Source organism: Castor canadensis, chromosome 15, assembly GCF_047511655.1.
Source record: "Castor canadensis chromosome 15, mCasCan1.hap1v2, whole genome shotgun sequence".
NCBI classification, from domain to species: domain Eukaryota; kingdom Metazoa; phylum Chordata; class Mammalia; order Rodentia; family Castoridae; genus Castor; species Castor canadensis.
In genome coordinates this window covers 95,249,297-95,268,137 of record NC_133400.1, presented here as the reverse complement: position 1 = coordinate 95,268,137, position 18,841 = coordinate 95,249,297, and the positions used below count along the sequence as shown (strand labels likewise).

At 36.7% G+C, this 18,841-nt stretch overlaps 1 protein-coding gene across 10 annotated transcripts in view; it reads left to right on the top strand.

The window, feature by feature from the left end:
• The window catches only part of Zmynd11 (zinc finger MYND-type containing 11), a 91,031-nt gene that overhangs the window by 40,115 nt on the left and 32,075 nt on the right, over nucleotides 1–18,841 (top strand). For 6 of the 10 annotated variants that reach the window (XM_074056773.1, XM_074056769.1, XM_074056771.1 and 3 more), the window contains exons 3-4: nucleotides 10,686–10,845; nucleotides 17,064–17,108. In XM_074056773.1, the coding sequence (XP_073912874.1) occupies nucleotides 10,686–10,845; nucleotides 17,064–17,108 (205 nt within the window). The remainder of the gene's footprint in view (nucleotides 1–10,685; nucleotides 10,846–17,063; nucleotides 17,109–18,841) is intronic. The other 4 variants (XM_074056778.1, XM_074056777.1, XM_074056775.1 and 1 more) reach the window with 1 other exon arrangement.

Sequence of the window (18,841 nt, the reverse complement as noted above, 5' to 3'; positions counted from 1 at the left end):
GTCTTTAATCCATACTGTTTTCTGTGTTAGTTCAGGATCTAACTTTATTTTTCTTTTACACCTTTTTTTTTTTAGAATCTAAATCTAAGAGTCAGAAACTCTCGTGGGAAATATTTTCAGAGCCCTTATAGTGTGCCATAAAATTGAATTATTAGCAGTACCATGAATTGTGTACACTTGACCCTGCAGCTTCTTCCCACCCCTGTGTCATTTTTACAGTCTCTTTTGTGTTGAGGTGTGTCCCAGGCACCCAGAGCTAGTGATAGGGACATGACACTCACCAGTGGTCTTCAACAGTATTTGTTAAGTCCTTAGTAAGTGTAGGCTCTTTTCCTGCAGCCAATTTGACTCCCCAACCAAAAGTCTGAAATCTTTAATGATTTAACTGATATCTTTAATAACTGCTCTTCTATTAACCTGTTTTGTCCATTTTCCTTCCTTCTCCAGTAAATAAAATGCCCCTGTATCATGACCCAGAAACATTCCCTGTCTTCCTCTGTTGTCAGTCTGCCCTCCCTCTAGCCCAGGCAATCACTGATTTGTTTTCCATCATGGTGATTAACCTTACTTGTTATAGAACTTTATATAAATGGAATCCTATGGGACAGGCTGAGCACCCCTGATCCCAAAATGCAAATCCAAAATGCTCTGAGGTTCAAAGTGCCACAGCAGCATTCAAAAAGTTTTGGATTTCAGAGTTCAGGTTTTAGAATTAGCTATGCTTAATTGGCAAACTGTGCAAGTGCTCCAAAATCTGGAACACTTCTAGTCCCTAGCCTTTTTGCTAAAGAATATTCAACTTGTGTATTTTTCATGATTAGCTCTTTTTGGTCAGCACATTTTGAGATTCATTTGCTAAAAATATTGGAAACTCATTCCTTTTAATTGTTGAGTAGCATCCCATTACATGAATATACCACATTTTTAAAACTCTGTTCACCTACTGAGGGACATTAGAGTTTTTCCATTCGGGGCTATGACAAAAGTTACTGTGTGCTTTGGTGTAGACATGTAGGTGTATGTTTGGATAAATACCTACGAGTGGAATTGCTGAGCCACACAACATAATGCCTGTAGAATGTCATTAGAAGGGCAAACATTTTCTCCACAGTGCTTGTATTTGTTTGCATTTCCATCAGCAGTGATGAGAATTCTAAATTTTCCACATTCTCTTTAACACTTGCTGTCGTTGGTCTTTTTAATTTATTTCAAAAGGTTTGTAGTGACATTTCATTGTGGTATATAAGTTTTCATTTTCTTGAAGACTAAAGATATTAAAGAGGACATAAAGTATGAAGATAAAGAAGGAGAAACAGGTGAGGATGCAGCTCAGTAGCAGAAGCTCATCTAGCATTCAGGAGACCCTGGGTTCCATCCGAAATGTGCATGTGCACACACACACACACACACAAACGCAGAGGACACACAAAGTTAAGGACACTAGGAATTGGTGGTGGTAGGTGCCATCAGGCGGGACATGTCCAAGAAGTCTTATCAGAATTGGTACCTTTCTTAATTGCTCTTTCTTAACCTGGGTGGTAGTTTGTTTGGTGTTTGTTTTATTCTTGAAACTGTACACATATTTTAAAATATTTTGTTGTATATGTAATTTTAAAATTAAAAAACTTAAAAAAGAAGTATATGGAAGGCACATTAAGACTTAGGGAAAAGAGATGATGAAGAAGGGTTAGGAAGGTGGGTCACATACAGGATGATTACTCTGCTTTTTCTATTCACTGAAGCAAATCCAGATGAAAAGAAAAAGCAATGTATTTTTAAATAAGATTTGATCTTAATATAAACATTGGAAGCATCCTATTGAATCATAAGACATTGATTAGTTCATATTTTCAGCTGATGGGGAATGGAGAAAAGAGGATAGAGAGCACCTATGACTGGAATAAGGGTGGGAGGACACTTTAGGTAGAGTTGTTCTGTAAACCATGTTGACCAAACAGTCCATGAAATACTGTCTCCCTGTCATCACAAAGAAAAAAAATGGAAGGTCCATGGCATTTAATTTGTGTGGCACATGTGTCTTGTATTCATATATGTATATCAAATAAATACATAAATGTATTTTATTAGAACTCCATTGGTCCAACTAGAAAAAAGATATAAAGCAAAGTAAGTTACTATGAGAAGGGTAAGGAAAGCGAAATGAGGTTTAGGGTTTAAAATGGAGCCAGGAGGAAAGCTAGTGTAAGAAACTTCTGTGAAGTTCCGCAATGTGTGAAGGATCTGCCACAGATATGGCGAAGGAATTTTAACATTTTAATAATGTCTATTGAGCACATCAGTTACTGAGGTGAACCACAGTGATTTCTGATAGTATTAAGACCAGAAAGAAATTTATCTATAGAGTTTCAAGTTGTTGCGAAGCTCATGACAGATGGCAGAGGGTAGTTCTGTCCTGAGGAGTCAGGCTGGACTCTCAGAGGCAGTTTTAACTAAACCATTATTGTCATATAATAAAGAATATCCCAACCAGTGCTGTACTGTTACATGTGCTCTTTTCCAATGTACAGGAAATTGACCATAAAGCTTACAACATATTTCAATTTCTGATATGAAACAACTACATTTTTCTTGAACCTGTGGTGATTTTTGCATCATTACACAGATATGTCATTTTCATTAGTTGTGTCATTATTTTAAACTGGTAAGTAAGTTTCTAAAAAGTTGGCAAAGTTCAGGGACAGACCTAATTTAATAATATAAAAAGATGTGAGCAAGCTGTAGAATGTAGAATCCATCATTATTGAAAGTGAGACTTGGAATTAAAAATATTCCCTCTTTATAGCATGAAATCAATGTTAATAAAATAAGTAGTATTTAGGAAAAATGTTTTTCCCCTCCAATGAAAACTGCCTGATAAGGAAAAATGTTTTTCCCCTCCAATGAAAACTGCCTGATAAGGAGTAACACTTACATCTCTACCTAGTTTTAAAATAACTAAGTGTTTTACAGTTATAATGAAAGTCACTGCATAAATAATAGAGATTGGATTCTAAGGTGATCAATCACAGTGTGACAGTTTGAGGTCATTGGAGAAACTGTGAGAAAAAAATATTTGTAGTGCTGTTACTATTGATGAAAAACATAATGGAAAGGTAGGGCTTTTTGTTAATTAATTCCCATAAACTTCACAGTATTCACTGAACACTAAATTATTTTTAATTAGTTCAGAAGTGAGGAAAATTAAGACTGCAATTATGACTAAGCTGAAATTATGAAAAGCTACTAAAATCTTTACCTCTCCCTGTGAAGGGGTGACAGCAGTAATTAGTTACATGTGTAGTGTTTTGAAAGTGGACCAGAACTGGCCAAGGATTATGGTTCTCTGGAGTCTTTTAAAAGCCAATGATAGTGACTTGTATGTTGCATGTTTTTAAGTCTCCTGAGTGCCTGGGTTTTTTTAATTGTGTGCCATCTATCTCTAAGAAATACAAATGTAGACAGAGACAGATACAGGTAGGGTCTAGGCTGATGTCCTTTGACATACCATCAATTTTAGATCACCTTGATCTAGTCAGTAATTGGCATGATTTGAAGCTCGGTTTTCAGTTCCTTTGTGACTCAGTCTCTTTCTAGGTTTGCCCTAAGCGTAGAGTCCTTTTGGTCAACAATCCAGAGCCTGTGGGGTTTTTTACCCAGGCTCCCTTTCTTGGTGTGCTGAATTACAGTTTTTGTCTTTGGCCCTATGAGGCTACCAAAACCACTTAGCTTTTGAACCTGTCATTTGCTTCTTTTAGTAGGCTTTCCAAATTAAATGCATTATTTTTTAGTATTTTGTTTGGTTTTTCTAATTTTTAATAGAAGAATTGCTCTCAATAAACTTAGACACCTATTACTGGTTATAGAACACACTCTTCCTCCATATCTATGTGTGTAGATATGTGTGTATTATATGTATGTGTATCTAATTTTAAGTCTTATCCCTTTTAATATTATACCATAACACACCATTATGTTTTTTTTGAAACATTACTTTTATTAGCTGCAAAGTATTCTATTGGGTAGATACAGCATAACTTATTTTATGATTATGGGCATTTAGATCCTTTTTATTCTGTAAATTTCATGATGTGAGGAATATTTTATACATAAGCCTTGTGCCCCATTTGATTTCCTTAGAAGTGAAATTGCCATTGAAGAATTATCATAAAGTGACTGATACATAATACTGCACTGCTTTCCAGGCAGAGCTTCAGCCTTGATGTGGAGAGTGGCTGTGTCAATGTGCCTTTACCAGCACTGAGGAGAGTAACCTTAAATGTCCTGTTGTTTAATAGGGGGAAACAATCTTTTTATGACTTTTAGTTTTACATTTTAAGGGTATCCGCCCATTGTTAATATCTGTCATTAAATGTTTTTCCATTTTACCATTTGCTTTTAATTTGCAGAATGGAAGTTACTGGTGATAGCTAAAGAAACTAGAAAAAAATGGGTTTCTGATGTGCTTGTCATAATGAAATTCCATATTTCTTACTAGTCTTACTAGTCTTCTTATGTAACTTCCATCGCTTTTATATACCGAACACCTTTTAACATCAACAGATGTGATCAACAGACACTTAAATTTCCATCTCTAATTATATGATTGTGATGTTTTTCTGATTCTTTTTTCAGCCTCCTGAGCTCGTTTACCCAGGCCAGTTGGTGCAGGGAGGCACTGAATTGTGGGGCAGTGTCAAGTGTTAAGATGTTTGTCTAAATTATCCAGGATACACTTAAAATGAATGTTACAGTTAGCCAGGAGCTGGTGGCTCTGTTGTGCCGGGTAAAAGTTCTACTCTGAGCCACATCCGTAGTCCTCAGGGTACATTTTTACCCATAGACTTTCACCACACAGATGGGTTTTCTGAGCCTCTATGCACTCTAACAGCTTTAGAGCGTAGACTGAAACACATAAAGAGTTTTAGTTTTTCCTCAGTTAATAGCAGGTCGGGTTCAACTTTCTTAGTTAAAACAGAGCAGACAGAGTCAGGCACAGCAATATATTGGGCCACTTGGTTTTCTGTCTTTGGCCTTTGAGGGACTATAGAAGATGTACACTGTGATAAGCAGGCACATAGTCCTGTTCTTAGCATAAGGGTGAGGACAGTACCAGAGCATGGCTGAAGGATTAGCCCTGCTAGAACCTAATAACAGCAGCAATGCAAAGAACTGCTTCTGCTGAATATTGATCTACTCTGATAATACAATAGCTGTGAGTTAACGACCCTGTCTTTTCTGAATGGAAAGTCAGACCAATGTGGATAGAGGATAGTGATCAAGCATGCATTCAGAGGATCATGAAAGGCTAAGAACATACGTTCATTGCTTGTAGTAGAGGCAAATGTCCAGAAATACGAGCTCCTAAAGTGATACCTAAACTTGATGAAATGCTCACTTTGTTCCTGCTGTTTTCTGTCCTTTTTAAAAATTGTTGTATCCTTTAAAAAGTCAGTTTGAAGAAGTTGATTTCACCTATTTTTCTTAAAAAGTATAGGAAAAGGTTAGAACTGAGCCAGAATACTTAGATATTAAGAGAGGAATAGTGTGATTCTATTGAATGTTATAGTGGACAAGGTGTAAGATTGTCTTGAATTAATTACAAATAATAAACCCTGAAGGCGGAGGGATATATATGACACTGCACCTGTGACCAAGCTTCTACTTCACTTAGAACATGAAGTACTCAGGCAGATTTGTTTCATATGAAGATACTTACATTAATAACTGGTGAAGAACACTACAGGTTTCTCTCATTTTCTTAAAAACTGCTCAATCCATCACAGGGGTGCACCTTTTCCCAATAAAGAGGCACAAATAGGAATTTGGGTTTGAGATACATTTACAGAGGCCTTCTAGACTCTTTTTAAATTTTACCTGATTACAAAATCATGAAATGGTGCACAGATATCTAATATTTAGATGCTACATTCAGTTACCATTCATTTCATTTTCTCCTGTCCTAGTCCGTTCCTGCAGTTTTTCTCCTACTATCTGGAGCCCCGGGGTACTGCTTTCGAGTTGTTGCTAAGCCCCAAAGTGCATCCAAGCAACAGGCTATAACACCCTAAGTTTGTTCTTCTCCTGAGACAATAATTCGGCATGTTCCAAGACAAAAAAAAAAAGTTAATGCTAACAGCCACTGTTTACTTGACATTTCTACAAAACTAAGAAATCTCATGAGTCATAGTTCCCTGAAAGTAGTTAACTGTTTTTATGTCTTCTAATAATGATTCGATCTGAGGAGTGGTGGCATCTCACTTGAAATGAAGGTGTCAGAAAGTGAGCACAAGAGGGAAAGCAGAAGAAACCTGGCTGTGTCTTGTGGAAGATTAACCCACCACAAAATACAGTCGTGTGTTTCTGTTAGTTAAAACACATGACGAGTGCCTGTAATGTCCTCATGTATCTTACAACCAGGTTCACACTACTCATGGAGTTTGGAGCTGTGAGAATCGAAGGCAATAAAACTTTTTTTTTTTTTTTTTTGACAGTACTGGGGTTTGAACCCAGTGCTTCATACTTGCTAGGCAGGCACTCTTATCATTTGAGCCACATCTCCAGCCCTTTTGGTTCTGGTTATTTTGGAGATACAGTATGGCTTTTTTGTCCGTGCTAGTCTGGATTGCCATCCCCCTAGTTCACACGTCCCACCATGTCCAGCTGTTGGTTAAGATGGAGTCTCACCAGCCTGGAGCTGATGGCTCATGTCTGTAATCCTAGCTACTTGGAAAGCAGAGATCAGAAGTATTGCACTTTGAGGCCACCCCCCCCCCCACCCACTGCAGAAAGAAAGAAAACCATCCAAGTTTCAAGGAATAATAAAATGCAATGACATTCTTCTTAGCACCCTAAGACTGGAAAGGAATTTCCTCAATAAAAGATATACCCAAACCCTACAGCCAGTCTACCAGTAATCATCCTTTTATTATTGTTGTACTGAGGGTACCTTGTGACATTTACAAAAGTTCTTACACTGTATCATAGTTGAATTCACCCCCTCCATCATTCTCCTTTATCCCCCTCCCCCCATTCCTGGCATAGTTTCACCACTTCTCACTTTTCCATTTACATACATGTGTATACAATATTTGCACTATATTCATCCTCCTATGCTCTTTCCTTATATCCTCCCCCTCCCACTGGTTCCAACCCCCAGATGGACCTGTGTTGCTCTCCTGTTCTCTGTTTTTGTTAAAAAAAAAAAATGACAATTTTGTTTGTTTAAGATAGCTATTTGTGACATTAATCATCTTCAAGTCTCATGTTTCATTGTGAACCATTTTAAGAATCCTCTGAAAGTTCTAAAACAAGAAATGATCGCTATTATGATGTATATTTTACAAGTCCTAAATAGCTCAATAAGATAAGTTCAATAGGTTTTACAGACAAACTTGTAAATGATAAGAGCACAGCAAAGGTGCTTAACATATGCTAGCAACCAGAAATTTTATAGAAAATGAAATTGACTTTTCAAAAGTAAATCTGAGGCTTTTTGAGTGCCTATACGATGCTACAAGTGGAAAGTTTCATACCAGACTTCATGTGATGGGTTGCATCAAAACACAGGTGCACTACTTGGTGTGGTGGCACATGACTGTAATCCTAGCTACTTGAGGGTGGGGGCAGCAGGATTGAGAGAGAGTTTGAGGCCAGCCAGGGAAAAGTTAGGGAGGCCCTATCTCAAAAACAAAAAATGAAAAGTCTGGGGGCGGGGCTCAAATAGAAGAGCTGCATAAGGCCCTGTGTTCAATTCCCATTACTACAAAAAAAAAAAATGAAAACCAAAAAAAGAGGTACTAAAAGTATTGTATAAAATTATCTCCAGGCTACAAGTACATGAAGCATAAACGAATTTCTTGTTTGGACTTGGCTGATGTTAAAGAAGCATTCACTCATTCCTGTTTTGTTAGTAACTGGGTATTAAACTTTATTAAATGTCTTTTTAATGTGTCAAATTTCTTAATGATGTTTTACTTTTGATCTATTGTGGCAAATTTCATATTTAGATTTTAATATTAAATGTTCCTGAAATTAAATACTTATGGTACGTTTTTGTTTTCTTTTGGCAGCACTGGGGTTTGAACTCAGGGCTTTGTGCTTGCTAGGCAGGCGCTGTACCACTGGAACCACACCTCCTGTCCTGATCCATTCTTAGTGTGACTGTATCAATGTAATAATAATTATAAATATATTTAATATTCAACCGCATATTCACATTATTATTTTGGAATTTTTTATCAGTATTCCTGGGGAACATTAAACTTCTTTTCTGTGCTATTTTATAAGATTTGTCTTCATAATATATTAAGGTCCTTGCTTTCCTTCATTACTATGCACTGGAGTTGTTTAGAGCCCCTGGTCACTGAAAACTTTGACAGTTACCTTATGAATATGTCCCTAACTGGTATTTTTCTAGGGAACTTTTTTGCCAGCCCCTTCTTTATGTCTTTGGAAACTGACTTTTTTTAAAGTGCTCTATTTTTTTCCATGGTCAAGTTTTGGTTACTTGTGTTTCTTAGAAAACCATAGTGTTCATCTCTTGTTTCTTGAGCAGAACTGAGGAAAGTTCCTTCAGATTGCTGCAGTTTCCATCTCACTCTGATGGTGTCCAGAGCTTTCCTAGTTTGTGCCTTTGTGCTGCGGTCCTCACTGTTGGTAGACTGGCTATGATACTTCTCTGGACTGATGCTTGTTCTCAATTTTTGTTTTTAAACTAGCGCTGCTTTGCCTTTTTTATTATTTTAAGATCTTTTGGACCATTTAGGTAACTTTTTTAACTCAGTGGTTGTTTATAAGAGTTTTTAATTTTGCTGTTAATATGTGTTTTAATTTCATATGACTAGCAAAGGTCTGCATTACTTTTGAAATCTATTAAGGTGATTTTGTGGTCAGTTTTATGAATGTCCCTTGGACCTATTAAAGGTTTTGTTTTATTCAGTTTTAGAGTAAATCAGCCAGCTCTATCTTAGTTAAGTCTTCTACAGTCATATTAAATTTTTACTCATAGAATCCAGATAACTTAGAAATATTTTGTTCCAAGGATTACCTTTATAAATTTAAATAACACTTATAAGTCCTGGGATAGTTTTTAACTTTTGACCATTTGTCAGAAAAGGTGACAAAATTAGTGTGTTTGGACTAATTCTCCATCTTCTTCTCGTGTATCCCCATTTTGTAAATTGTAGCATGTCTCCATTGTCAGGGACGATGTTCTGCTGTCGAACCATAACCCCCACATTTCTTTCCATGTCAGTCCTTCAGTTAACAGGGTGAAAGAAAAAGCAGGAAGTTCTTAAAAGTGCCCCATCTCCTAAACAGAAAAGAGTTATCTTCTGCATACTGAAAATACAAATACTCATCATCAATCCTTTTGCTGGGATTTTCTGGATTTCTTTGTTAAAATTCACTTTCTGAATTTAGAAGGTCATTTGGTGCTGGGTTTTTGCATTTCAAAATTATTTGTTGCTTTGATACTTGAATGACAGGCTAATTAGAAGTAAACTTCTTGTGCCCTGTTTTGTTGTCTTAAGGCCACAGTAGGCTTCACTCCTTTGCCTTCCAGTGTGGAATGGTTCCCTGGAGAAGTCAGAGGCATATCTTATTTGTCTCATACCCTGTGTTTATCTGGATATCAAGGGGTTCTTCAAAATCCACTGTTTCCTGGGGCAAGAGGGTCATTGAGGCTTTATTTTTAAAAATACTATGAATCTGTAAATTAGGCAACACTTGTGTGCATTAGTCACTTAATCCAAAGTATATTTTGCCAAAAAGCACATTTTTGCTTTATTGATCATAACATTCATGTTTTCCTTATATGTGACAACCACTCATATAATTTCTTATTTTCTCTATGTCATTTTCTGAGTGTTGAGTAAAAGTATTATGCCATACTTTTGTGCTTCTAAATCCTGAGGATTATAAATCTTAACTTCAGAATCTGCAGAGTAAAAGTAGTGATTGCTCCAGAGGCTTAAACTAAATGGGACGTTTGACTAAAATGTGTTCAATGGTTTCTATCTGCTGATTTGGGACTGTTTTGAAGAAGTACTGCTCTAAATGTACATGACAGAGTTTAGGCTTAAAATAGCCTAACAGCTGATAGTACTTGGGAAGCAGGTCTCCCTTTCCTCTCCTTTCCTCTCCTTTCCTTTCCTTTCCTTTGCTCTCCTCTCCCCTCCTCCCCTCCCCCTTTCCTTTTTCCTTTCCTTTACTCTCCTCTCCTTTCCTCCCCCCCACCACTCATAGTTCTTAAGAATCTTTTCCCTCCCTCCCTCCCTCCCTCCCTCCTACCCTCCCTCCCTCCTTCCTTCTCTGCCTTCCTCCCTCCCTTCCTCCTTCCCTTCCTCCCTCCCTTCCTCCTTCCTTTCCTCCCTCCCTTCCTCCTTCCCTTCCTCCCTCCCTTCCTCCTTCCTTTTCTCCCTCCCTTCCTCCTTCCTTTCCTCCCTCCCTTCCTCCTTCCTTTACTCCCTTCCTCCTTCCTTTCCTCCCTCCCTTCTTTCCTTCCATCCTTCCTTTCTTCCTTTCTTCCTTTCTTCCTTCCTTCCCTCTCTCTCTGTCATTCCCTTTCTGGCACTCATAAATAGAAATCAGTAAAAGAGAAGCAAATCACATTTATTTTCTGGTTTTTACTCATTTTAGTTTTTAGTACTAAGATATTTCTAAATTTGTGTTTCCTGTGTGTTCAGGTATATGTCTCGAGTCCACGGTATGCATCCAAAAGAGACCACCCGTCAGCTGAGCTTAGCTGTGAAAGATGGTCTTATTGTCGAGACGCTAACTGTGGGCTGTAAAGGGTCAAAAGCTGGTATCGAGCAAGAAGGATACTGGCTGCCAGGAGATGAGATTGTAAGTATGTTTGATTTGACAAACTTAAGAGTGTTGGACTTCAGTTTTGAACATTATTTAGGTAAAGCCTGTAGAAATGCATTTTCAGAAATGAAAATTTTTGTTAACATTAAGGCTGCACACTGGTAGAATGAATACTTTCCCTTACTGATTTTTAAGGAGATAACTTTGAGTCTGGTTTTTCTGTCAATGCTACCTTGAACCTAAAAAATAAAGACCTGTTAGCATGCACATAATTAATGGCATTCCTAGGTGTTTTCTCAGTAAATATTAGTAAAAAATGCTTCAATGCAGGATGATGTTGATACCATCTGTTCAGATGGAAAGGGACAAACTGTCTTCTTAGGGAATCAGTTGCATTTCAGTTTGGATGGCACTGGACTGGAACCATTGTGTACAAGGGTTCTAAATGTTCGTCCCCTAGTCAGCATCTTCATTGACCAGGGAACGAACTGTTGCAGGTTTTGTACACTAGAGTAGAATCAAATAGGAGAGGCGGAAAGTAAATTCTCTTTATGTTTGTACCATTCCACTTTTAACTCCCTTGTAAGTGACAACATTTTACTCTCTGTTTCCTTTCAGTCTGTAACTTTATACCGAAAGGCACACATAGGAGTTCATTTTTCATATGTAAGATTTTCATATGTAATCTTTCTGTTTTCCCACCTTATTTTTGAGGTTTTAATAAATCGATTAGCAATGTCTTAATTTTTATGAAAGATCATTTAAGATGATAGGTTCCAAATATAGAATATGTTAATTTTTCTACTTTTTGAAAGAATGGATTTAGTAATTGAGTGTTTTGAATGTTTCCCATGAATTCTCTAAAATTTAAAATTATAAAAAGACATAAAATATTAAAAATTGGTTCATCATGAAAAAAGTTTCCTAAAACTTTTTGTTCATTTCCTTTTCTGACTCTCCAGAAGCTGAATCAACAGACTTGGTAACCTGTGAGTCTGAGAGCAGCAAAGTTGCCCATACCGTTTCTGTGGGGAGCTGCTTCCCGTAGTAGCTGTGATACAGGTCTTTTGTTGCTAGCCAAAAACTTGGGGTAAAAGTAATCAACAACTGACTATATACTTAAAATAATGTGGATAATAGAGAATTTCTTACCCCCAAACATGTGGAAGATTACACAGTTTATTAGATTCCTGTAGTAACTAATAACAGTCAAAACTTACTCCACAAGATTCTGCCTTGTGGGCCAAGTGTACATTTTTCCATACAAGTGAGTTTCTTGTTTTGATTAGCTTATTTTTATATGTCTGCCACAGTATTAGTTCCTATTTTCTGTTTTTATTTTTATATGTTCTGATTGCATATGTTTATAGTATCATACTTTCTTTTCCTTTTTCCAGATGAAGTCTTATTAAACAACCAGTGTATGGGTTTAATTCTGATTGGTTCTTATTCACAAACTTTCATACTAAATATACATGCATAATATAAGTATATCAGAGTTGTGCCTAGATTGTAAAATATGTATATATTTAAAATTCAGAAGTAAAGTAATATATCAGAAGAGGTAAAGTCTTATGTTATAATAGCAGGGGTTTCAAACCCATCTCATGCATTTATTTAGTTACATAAACTTGAAGAAATTTCCAAACCTCATTGATACTGTCTTCAGTTGTCATATGTTCATAATTAATGTCTAATTCATTTGATTTAGGATTAAATGAAATTATATACATACAGTATAAATAGATATACTCGAAGGAAGTTTCTGACAGTGAATAAATATGCTTAATAGCAGTCTATTACACAGCAAAGTGACTAGGGTTAATAATATATTTCAAAATAACTAAAAGAATGGATTTCAAATGTTCTCATCACAAATTATAAATATTTGCTGTGAGGGTATGTTAATTGGCCTAATTTGGTCACTTCTACAATCTGTACACGTATTGAAGCATAACATTGCACCCTATATAGTTATTATTTATTAGAAGTAAAATAAAACTTCAAAATCTTAAACTAGGAAAGTGCTAATACAGTGCAGCAGAAGCACATGAGTTTCTTACAAGCACAAATTCTTATCAGAATTTTACTTTGCAGCATGTGTCCTCAAACACAATCTTGTGAAGAGATTTTCCTTTAAAACACTAGGTCTTAAGGTGTAACCACAAAATAATGAGACTGATTGCATAAGCATTTCATTGTCTTGACTGATGTACCACCTGCCTACCCAGGGGCTGTCTCTGTGCTCTAATTTTCATGCCCTAATAACACTCTAGAAGCTCATGGGATTGATCCTGTCACCTTTGGCACAATACAAGCATCTCACTCTGCCAGCTTTGTGTGTTTGTATTAACTGTATGGCCCGAGCATGCAGGCTGGACCTAAGTTGGCAACTGTACAACTTAGCAAGCATCATTCACATCCCAGACATTATATTTCTGTATGTTTACAGTTCTCTAGCATATGAAAGTGTCTTATTCTAACTAAATGAGTGTACCACAAGAGCATCTGATGGAAGGGTCACCTTTTCTAATTTGCACAAAGGTGTTCCGTGGGCTGCTTGCGTGCCAGCCTCTAAAAATAGTAGTTATCCATTCAGAGATGGGAAAGAATATATTTCTTGATAAGTCCCCCAAGTTGTATCTCCTGAGATACTTTGTATCAGCAGAAGTAGGGTTCTTCGTCTTCACCACTGTATTGACAGAGTAGGTAGACAAGCGTAGTTTCCTCTCTGCCACACAGCTGTTGTCGATAGAGCTTAAAAGATAAAGAGTTTGTTGGGGCTACACTTTTTATAACTCCAACATTTTTGTAATGCTTATTTTTAAAAACTTGAAACAACTGAGAAACATGTATATCTTCAACATCATTTTTATCAAGTCTGGGGATCGTGCAGTTAAAGCTTAACTGCACTGTGTGAGGATACAATTATATAAAATCTGTCTACAGGGAAGCCTGCATTACGAGCCAAACGCAGAAGCCTCCATGATACTGACATGTTTGCCACTAAACTGGAGTGATCCTTAGACATTTTGCCACCCTGACGCCAACCACTATTTGCAGCCCCTGTGTAAGTGATAATTCATTTGGAGAAACTCATAAAATTAGGCAATGCTTAAGCACTTCATGGGGATATTTTATATATGTCCATATGAGATGGCATATGAAAATGTAATTATTAAAAATGAGGCCACTCCCAGTTTTAAATGGCTTGCCTAAATATTTGTCAATGAACAAGCAAAAGTATATGCACCAACCATTTTTTTTTTAAATGACAATCTTGCTGAGCCTGAGAAACACTCTTGTACAATTATTTATGGTCATCTCAAAATTTCCTGATGTTATATCATTGACATCACTCACAAGGTCCAAATAATTCATTTAAAGATGGTTTTCATAGCTTTTGAAATTTTATAGGTAAAAGGCTATTAGACCAGGGCACAGAAAGGACTTTGTAATGCCTGACCATTCAAAATTTTGCTACGTCAAGACTTTCTCTTCCGATTTCTTTTTAAAGAAATACTACATGTTCATATAGGTTCCCATAGGCTCATGCAATGCTTCAGCATCTTCTCAATCTAAAGAAATACACATGAGTGGCTACCTTTAATCTATATTTCTGCACAGCATTTCAGCCCCTTTATTCTTACAACTTGAGAACTATATTTTTAGGACAGAATTTTGCAATTTGCTAGGCAGAGTTACCTTTGTAATAAATGTAAGTTAATTTCTTATGAGTCAACCTCTTTAAGGTGCTCAATAAAGTATTTAGTGTAATACAGGAAGGCAGGTAACCTTGAGTTGTGGATCATTTGCAAGTAAAGCACATCAAATACGTATTTTGTAAGTGAGGCAGTTAATGTTATTTATTTGATGATATCCAAGTTTATTCACAGACCCTGACTCAAAGCTAGACTATCACTTGACACCTTTTCATCTGATGTTAAATAATTTGGCTCCCAGTATTGAGGAAGACATAATTTTTTTTTAAAAAAAGATGTTATTCATAAAATGACTTTTCTCTTTTCATACCTGCCAAATTTGGCCAGAACCTCACTTCCTTCGTAGGTCATGTCAGTACAAAAATAATGTATTAATTTAGGAACCTCAGCGTCTGCTTTGGATCAGAATTCTTCTACAAGTTTGTTTTGCTATGTGTGAGTCAAGGGTTTCTGGCCCCATCTCCTGCTTCAATTGGAAGATTTTCTTTTTGCAAGTATGTGGAAAGTTTGTAGGGCCTGAGAGTGGGACCTCACAGTCCACTTAGATAGGACTAAGAGGAAAGGTGGCACCTTTCCTTTTCTCATCTTTTGCCTTTTCTCATCCATTTAAGGTTTTTGGTACTTTTTAAAAGCATAATAAATAAAAATACGTATTTTGTGATTTCTTAAAGAATTTAACATGCTGGGAGTAAATGATCTCCAGAGGGGGCAAAATAGATACTTTTTCCCTCTCATCAGCTGCTTCTCCCACTCCAAGTCACCAGCCTAAAGGAAGCCGTGGTCTACACTTCTCTTGGAATCTAGTTAAGCGCACATCTTTTACTTGAGAGGTACGATTAGGGCTTATTGCCTTATCCTTCAGAAATCTCCCTGAAACCGTGGCAAGAAGTGGCCCCCTTGTGCTTGAGAAAGCACCAAGAGACTGCTGAGGTCAAACTGAACTCACCTGCCACTGCCACAGTCCACACGGCACAATGAGGGCCTCTAAAAGCAGTTCAGAGTTTTAATTGACATGTCATCAGTTTTAAACACCTGACGTGGAAAACTCCATGCCCCTTGAATACTGTTGACTGTTTTAAAATGTGAAATAAATTTTACTCTTAAATTAGTTATACATGAAACTATGATCTTTACAAATGTCCATGGCCCAGTAAAAGCATTACTGATTAATTAATCAGAGCCATGTCTGCTATAGTCTGTGTGAATTTAAGCCATAATGTACTTACACTCTGAGATTACACTTGCTGTGGTGAAGAATTTCCATTTTACCCAAAAGAATATTTTTGGGTCATGCTACTCTTTTCAGCTTGTACTGATTGATTGTGTGTGTATGAGTACTTTCTTTTTTTCTTTATTCTGCTGTTTGAATTTGGTTTCACTGAGCAACGTTGTAATATTTTTATTTTCAAAATAATATTTAAAATACTGAAAACGTTTAGCACTCAGATTCTCAGTGCCACGTGATTGAGCGAGTTTGTTAACAGAATTAAACTAAATCTAGAACTACAGAGCATTAATTGCACATTGTAGCCACAGTAAAGCACACTGTTCATTGCACATACTTGGTAGCGTGATTTGTATCTGTTCATTAAGTAGAAACAGGAAATTCATTTACAAGTGAAAACTTTTTTTTGAATTGCTGCCGAGGCTGGATTATAATTGGGATCCCTTTCCTGGCAGTTCTTCTCGTGCCCCTCTTGCTGCTTGCCTGAGCTGTCTTTCTGGGCTTCAGTTTTGTCTCCACGTTGGAGTTAGTAATATTTCTTGTCTGCCTAACTTTCAGACATGATGTGAGAATCAGATGTGATCATGAGTTTTAAAGTGCTTGGAAAAGGAATGCGCATATATCTAATTATAAGCATATTACCCGTTTGTGGCCTGGTCATTGGCTGTTTTGTGCATTAAAGATAATCTTTACACAGCCGTGAGTGCCGGGGCCAGGATCTGAACCAGTCTGGCTCCAGAGTTAAGCAAATGATATATGGATGGCAGACTTAGATCAGTAGGCTGCTGCTAGATGGTGGAACTTTTTCTACTAGGTTCTGAGGACAGCCTGTATAAGTTTCATATTATGGTGAGGAATTGAGTTCACCACACTCACACTCATCACCCCAATTTTTTAAAAGTCCAGCATGAACCAGTTTCAGATCAAAAAGCATACATTCATGGTATTATGCAAATGTGTGATGACACTGAATTTATTTGTTAGTAAGGTATTTTTCTAACATCATCATAGGTTTTGTGGCACATGAATTCTTGGAGAGAGATGTTCTCTATTTATAGCATTTGTATTAGTGTGAAGTTTCCTTTTCAACTGGAAATGACTCTTAAGTTTGCATGCTTCTGTCTTTTCATTAATGACAACTAGCACATTGAGAGATTTTGAATAGTATCATCTGTAAAGTAGTATAAATCATAAACCAAGTAATAAACGTTTGACTATGTATGAAATCCCTTTAGCCCTGTGTATTACCTAATAATGAGCAAAACTGTGGTAGAGAGACCAAGGTTATTTTGTTTTTATTTTGAAAGGCCTACAGTGTGCAGCCTTTCTTCAGGACAGCAACCCCAAACAAGGTGAACTATTTTGCACTATGTTATTTTGCTTTAATTCTGCTTTTTTTTTGGTAATACATTTCTGTCTTACTTTAGGCTGGCTTAGTTAACTCTTGCTAGACTTCTTTGTTAAAACCAGATTGTCTTTACATTGCTTCTAGATTAGCATTTTGTGGCAGTAGGTTTGCTTTCTGAAAGCTTTCTTGTTCTGAAGTGACATTTACATCTGCTGTTAAGCAGGCTGTTTCTAGAGTAGCTGGTGACATCTGCTGGAATCCAATAAAAATGCAAATTTAGTTTATTGGCATATGTGATTGAATGTTAGACCAAAGCACTATATAAGCAATTTCTATTTACTAAAGGACAAATTGTAGGCAACTTAACCCAGAATAAACATGCCTGTATCATTTATTCCTCAGAAAAATTTTCCCGGATTTGGAAACTAATAACTTTTGAACCTGACTGACTTTCATATGTTTTTATATTCTAAACACCTATTGCCATGATTAAAAGAATAGCACCAGGTGTGATGGCTCGTGCCTGGGCTGTGACGATGAGGAGGATCGAGCTTTAAAGCCAGCCTAGGCATAAAGTTAGCCAGACCCCATCTTGGCCAATAAAACTGGGGGTGGTAACACATACATGTCATCTCAGCTGTGCGGGAAATATAAATAGGATCACGGTCCAGGCTGGCCTAGGTATAAATGTGAGACCCTATCTGAAAAGTAAATAAAACAGAATGGGTTTGGGGGATTGATTCAAGTGGTAGAGGACCTGCTTAGCAAGCCTAAGGCCCTGAGTTCAAACCCCAGTACTGGAATTAAAAAAGAAGAAGAAATAGCACTACCTTTCCCAGTCCACACTGTCTTTTTTTAAAATCAGGTAATGGAGTTAGCTATATATCCCATTATATAAACATATATCCAAATGTTTCTGTACTCTACTTCCTTTAAATTATGCTTTCATTTCCATAATTGCTATGAAAAGCTAAATTTAGACTTAAGCATCTCATCAAAGACATTCACTTTCATCTTCATTTCATAGGTGGATGGGGGAAGGGCAGGGTGGAAAGAGGTAGGAGGTAATTTGGAGAGGCTAGAGCCATGGTCTTCCTTCCCTTTCTTCGTTAACCTAGTATCTACCATTTCGACCATCACATGAAGATGAATTGATGTTAAAATTCAAATGATAAAGGATGGCGTTTCCTGTTGTTAATAATGAGTCAAATATAATCCACCACAATCCTTTAAGATGCTTCTAAACAGCTGTGAGAATAACCTGGAGTACTCTGTGTTGACCTTGGGAAGAGTTTTGTTAATTAAAAATAGAATAAGATATCTTATCTCCACTGAAACCTAATTTGTGTTGAAGTTTTTTATATGAAAATTGAAATAGCTAAAATGCAACACATATATAAGCTATCTGAAATGGAAACACCAATGACTATTGTTTTAATCCTGCCAAACACCACATAATATGTTACACATATAGGGTGCCAGTGGGTCAAAATATGTGGATTAGGTTCTACCATGCACAGAGTTTTATATAAAATCAATATTTAGATTTCAGTAGCTGAAATTACTATACCACAATGAGTTTATAGGGTATATACATCTGCAGCAAATAATTAAAAACTGTCATATCTTTTTCTTTATTGCATTGGTCAATAAATATCACAAATTTCTTAATGAAAAGCAAACAAAAAAGTATACATTTCTGCAGAATTTACAATTATACTCTATCCATGGCTGTGG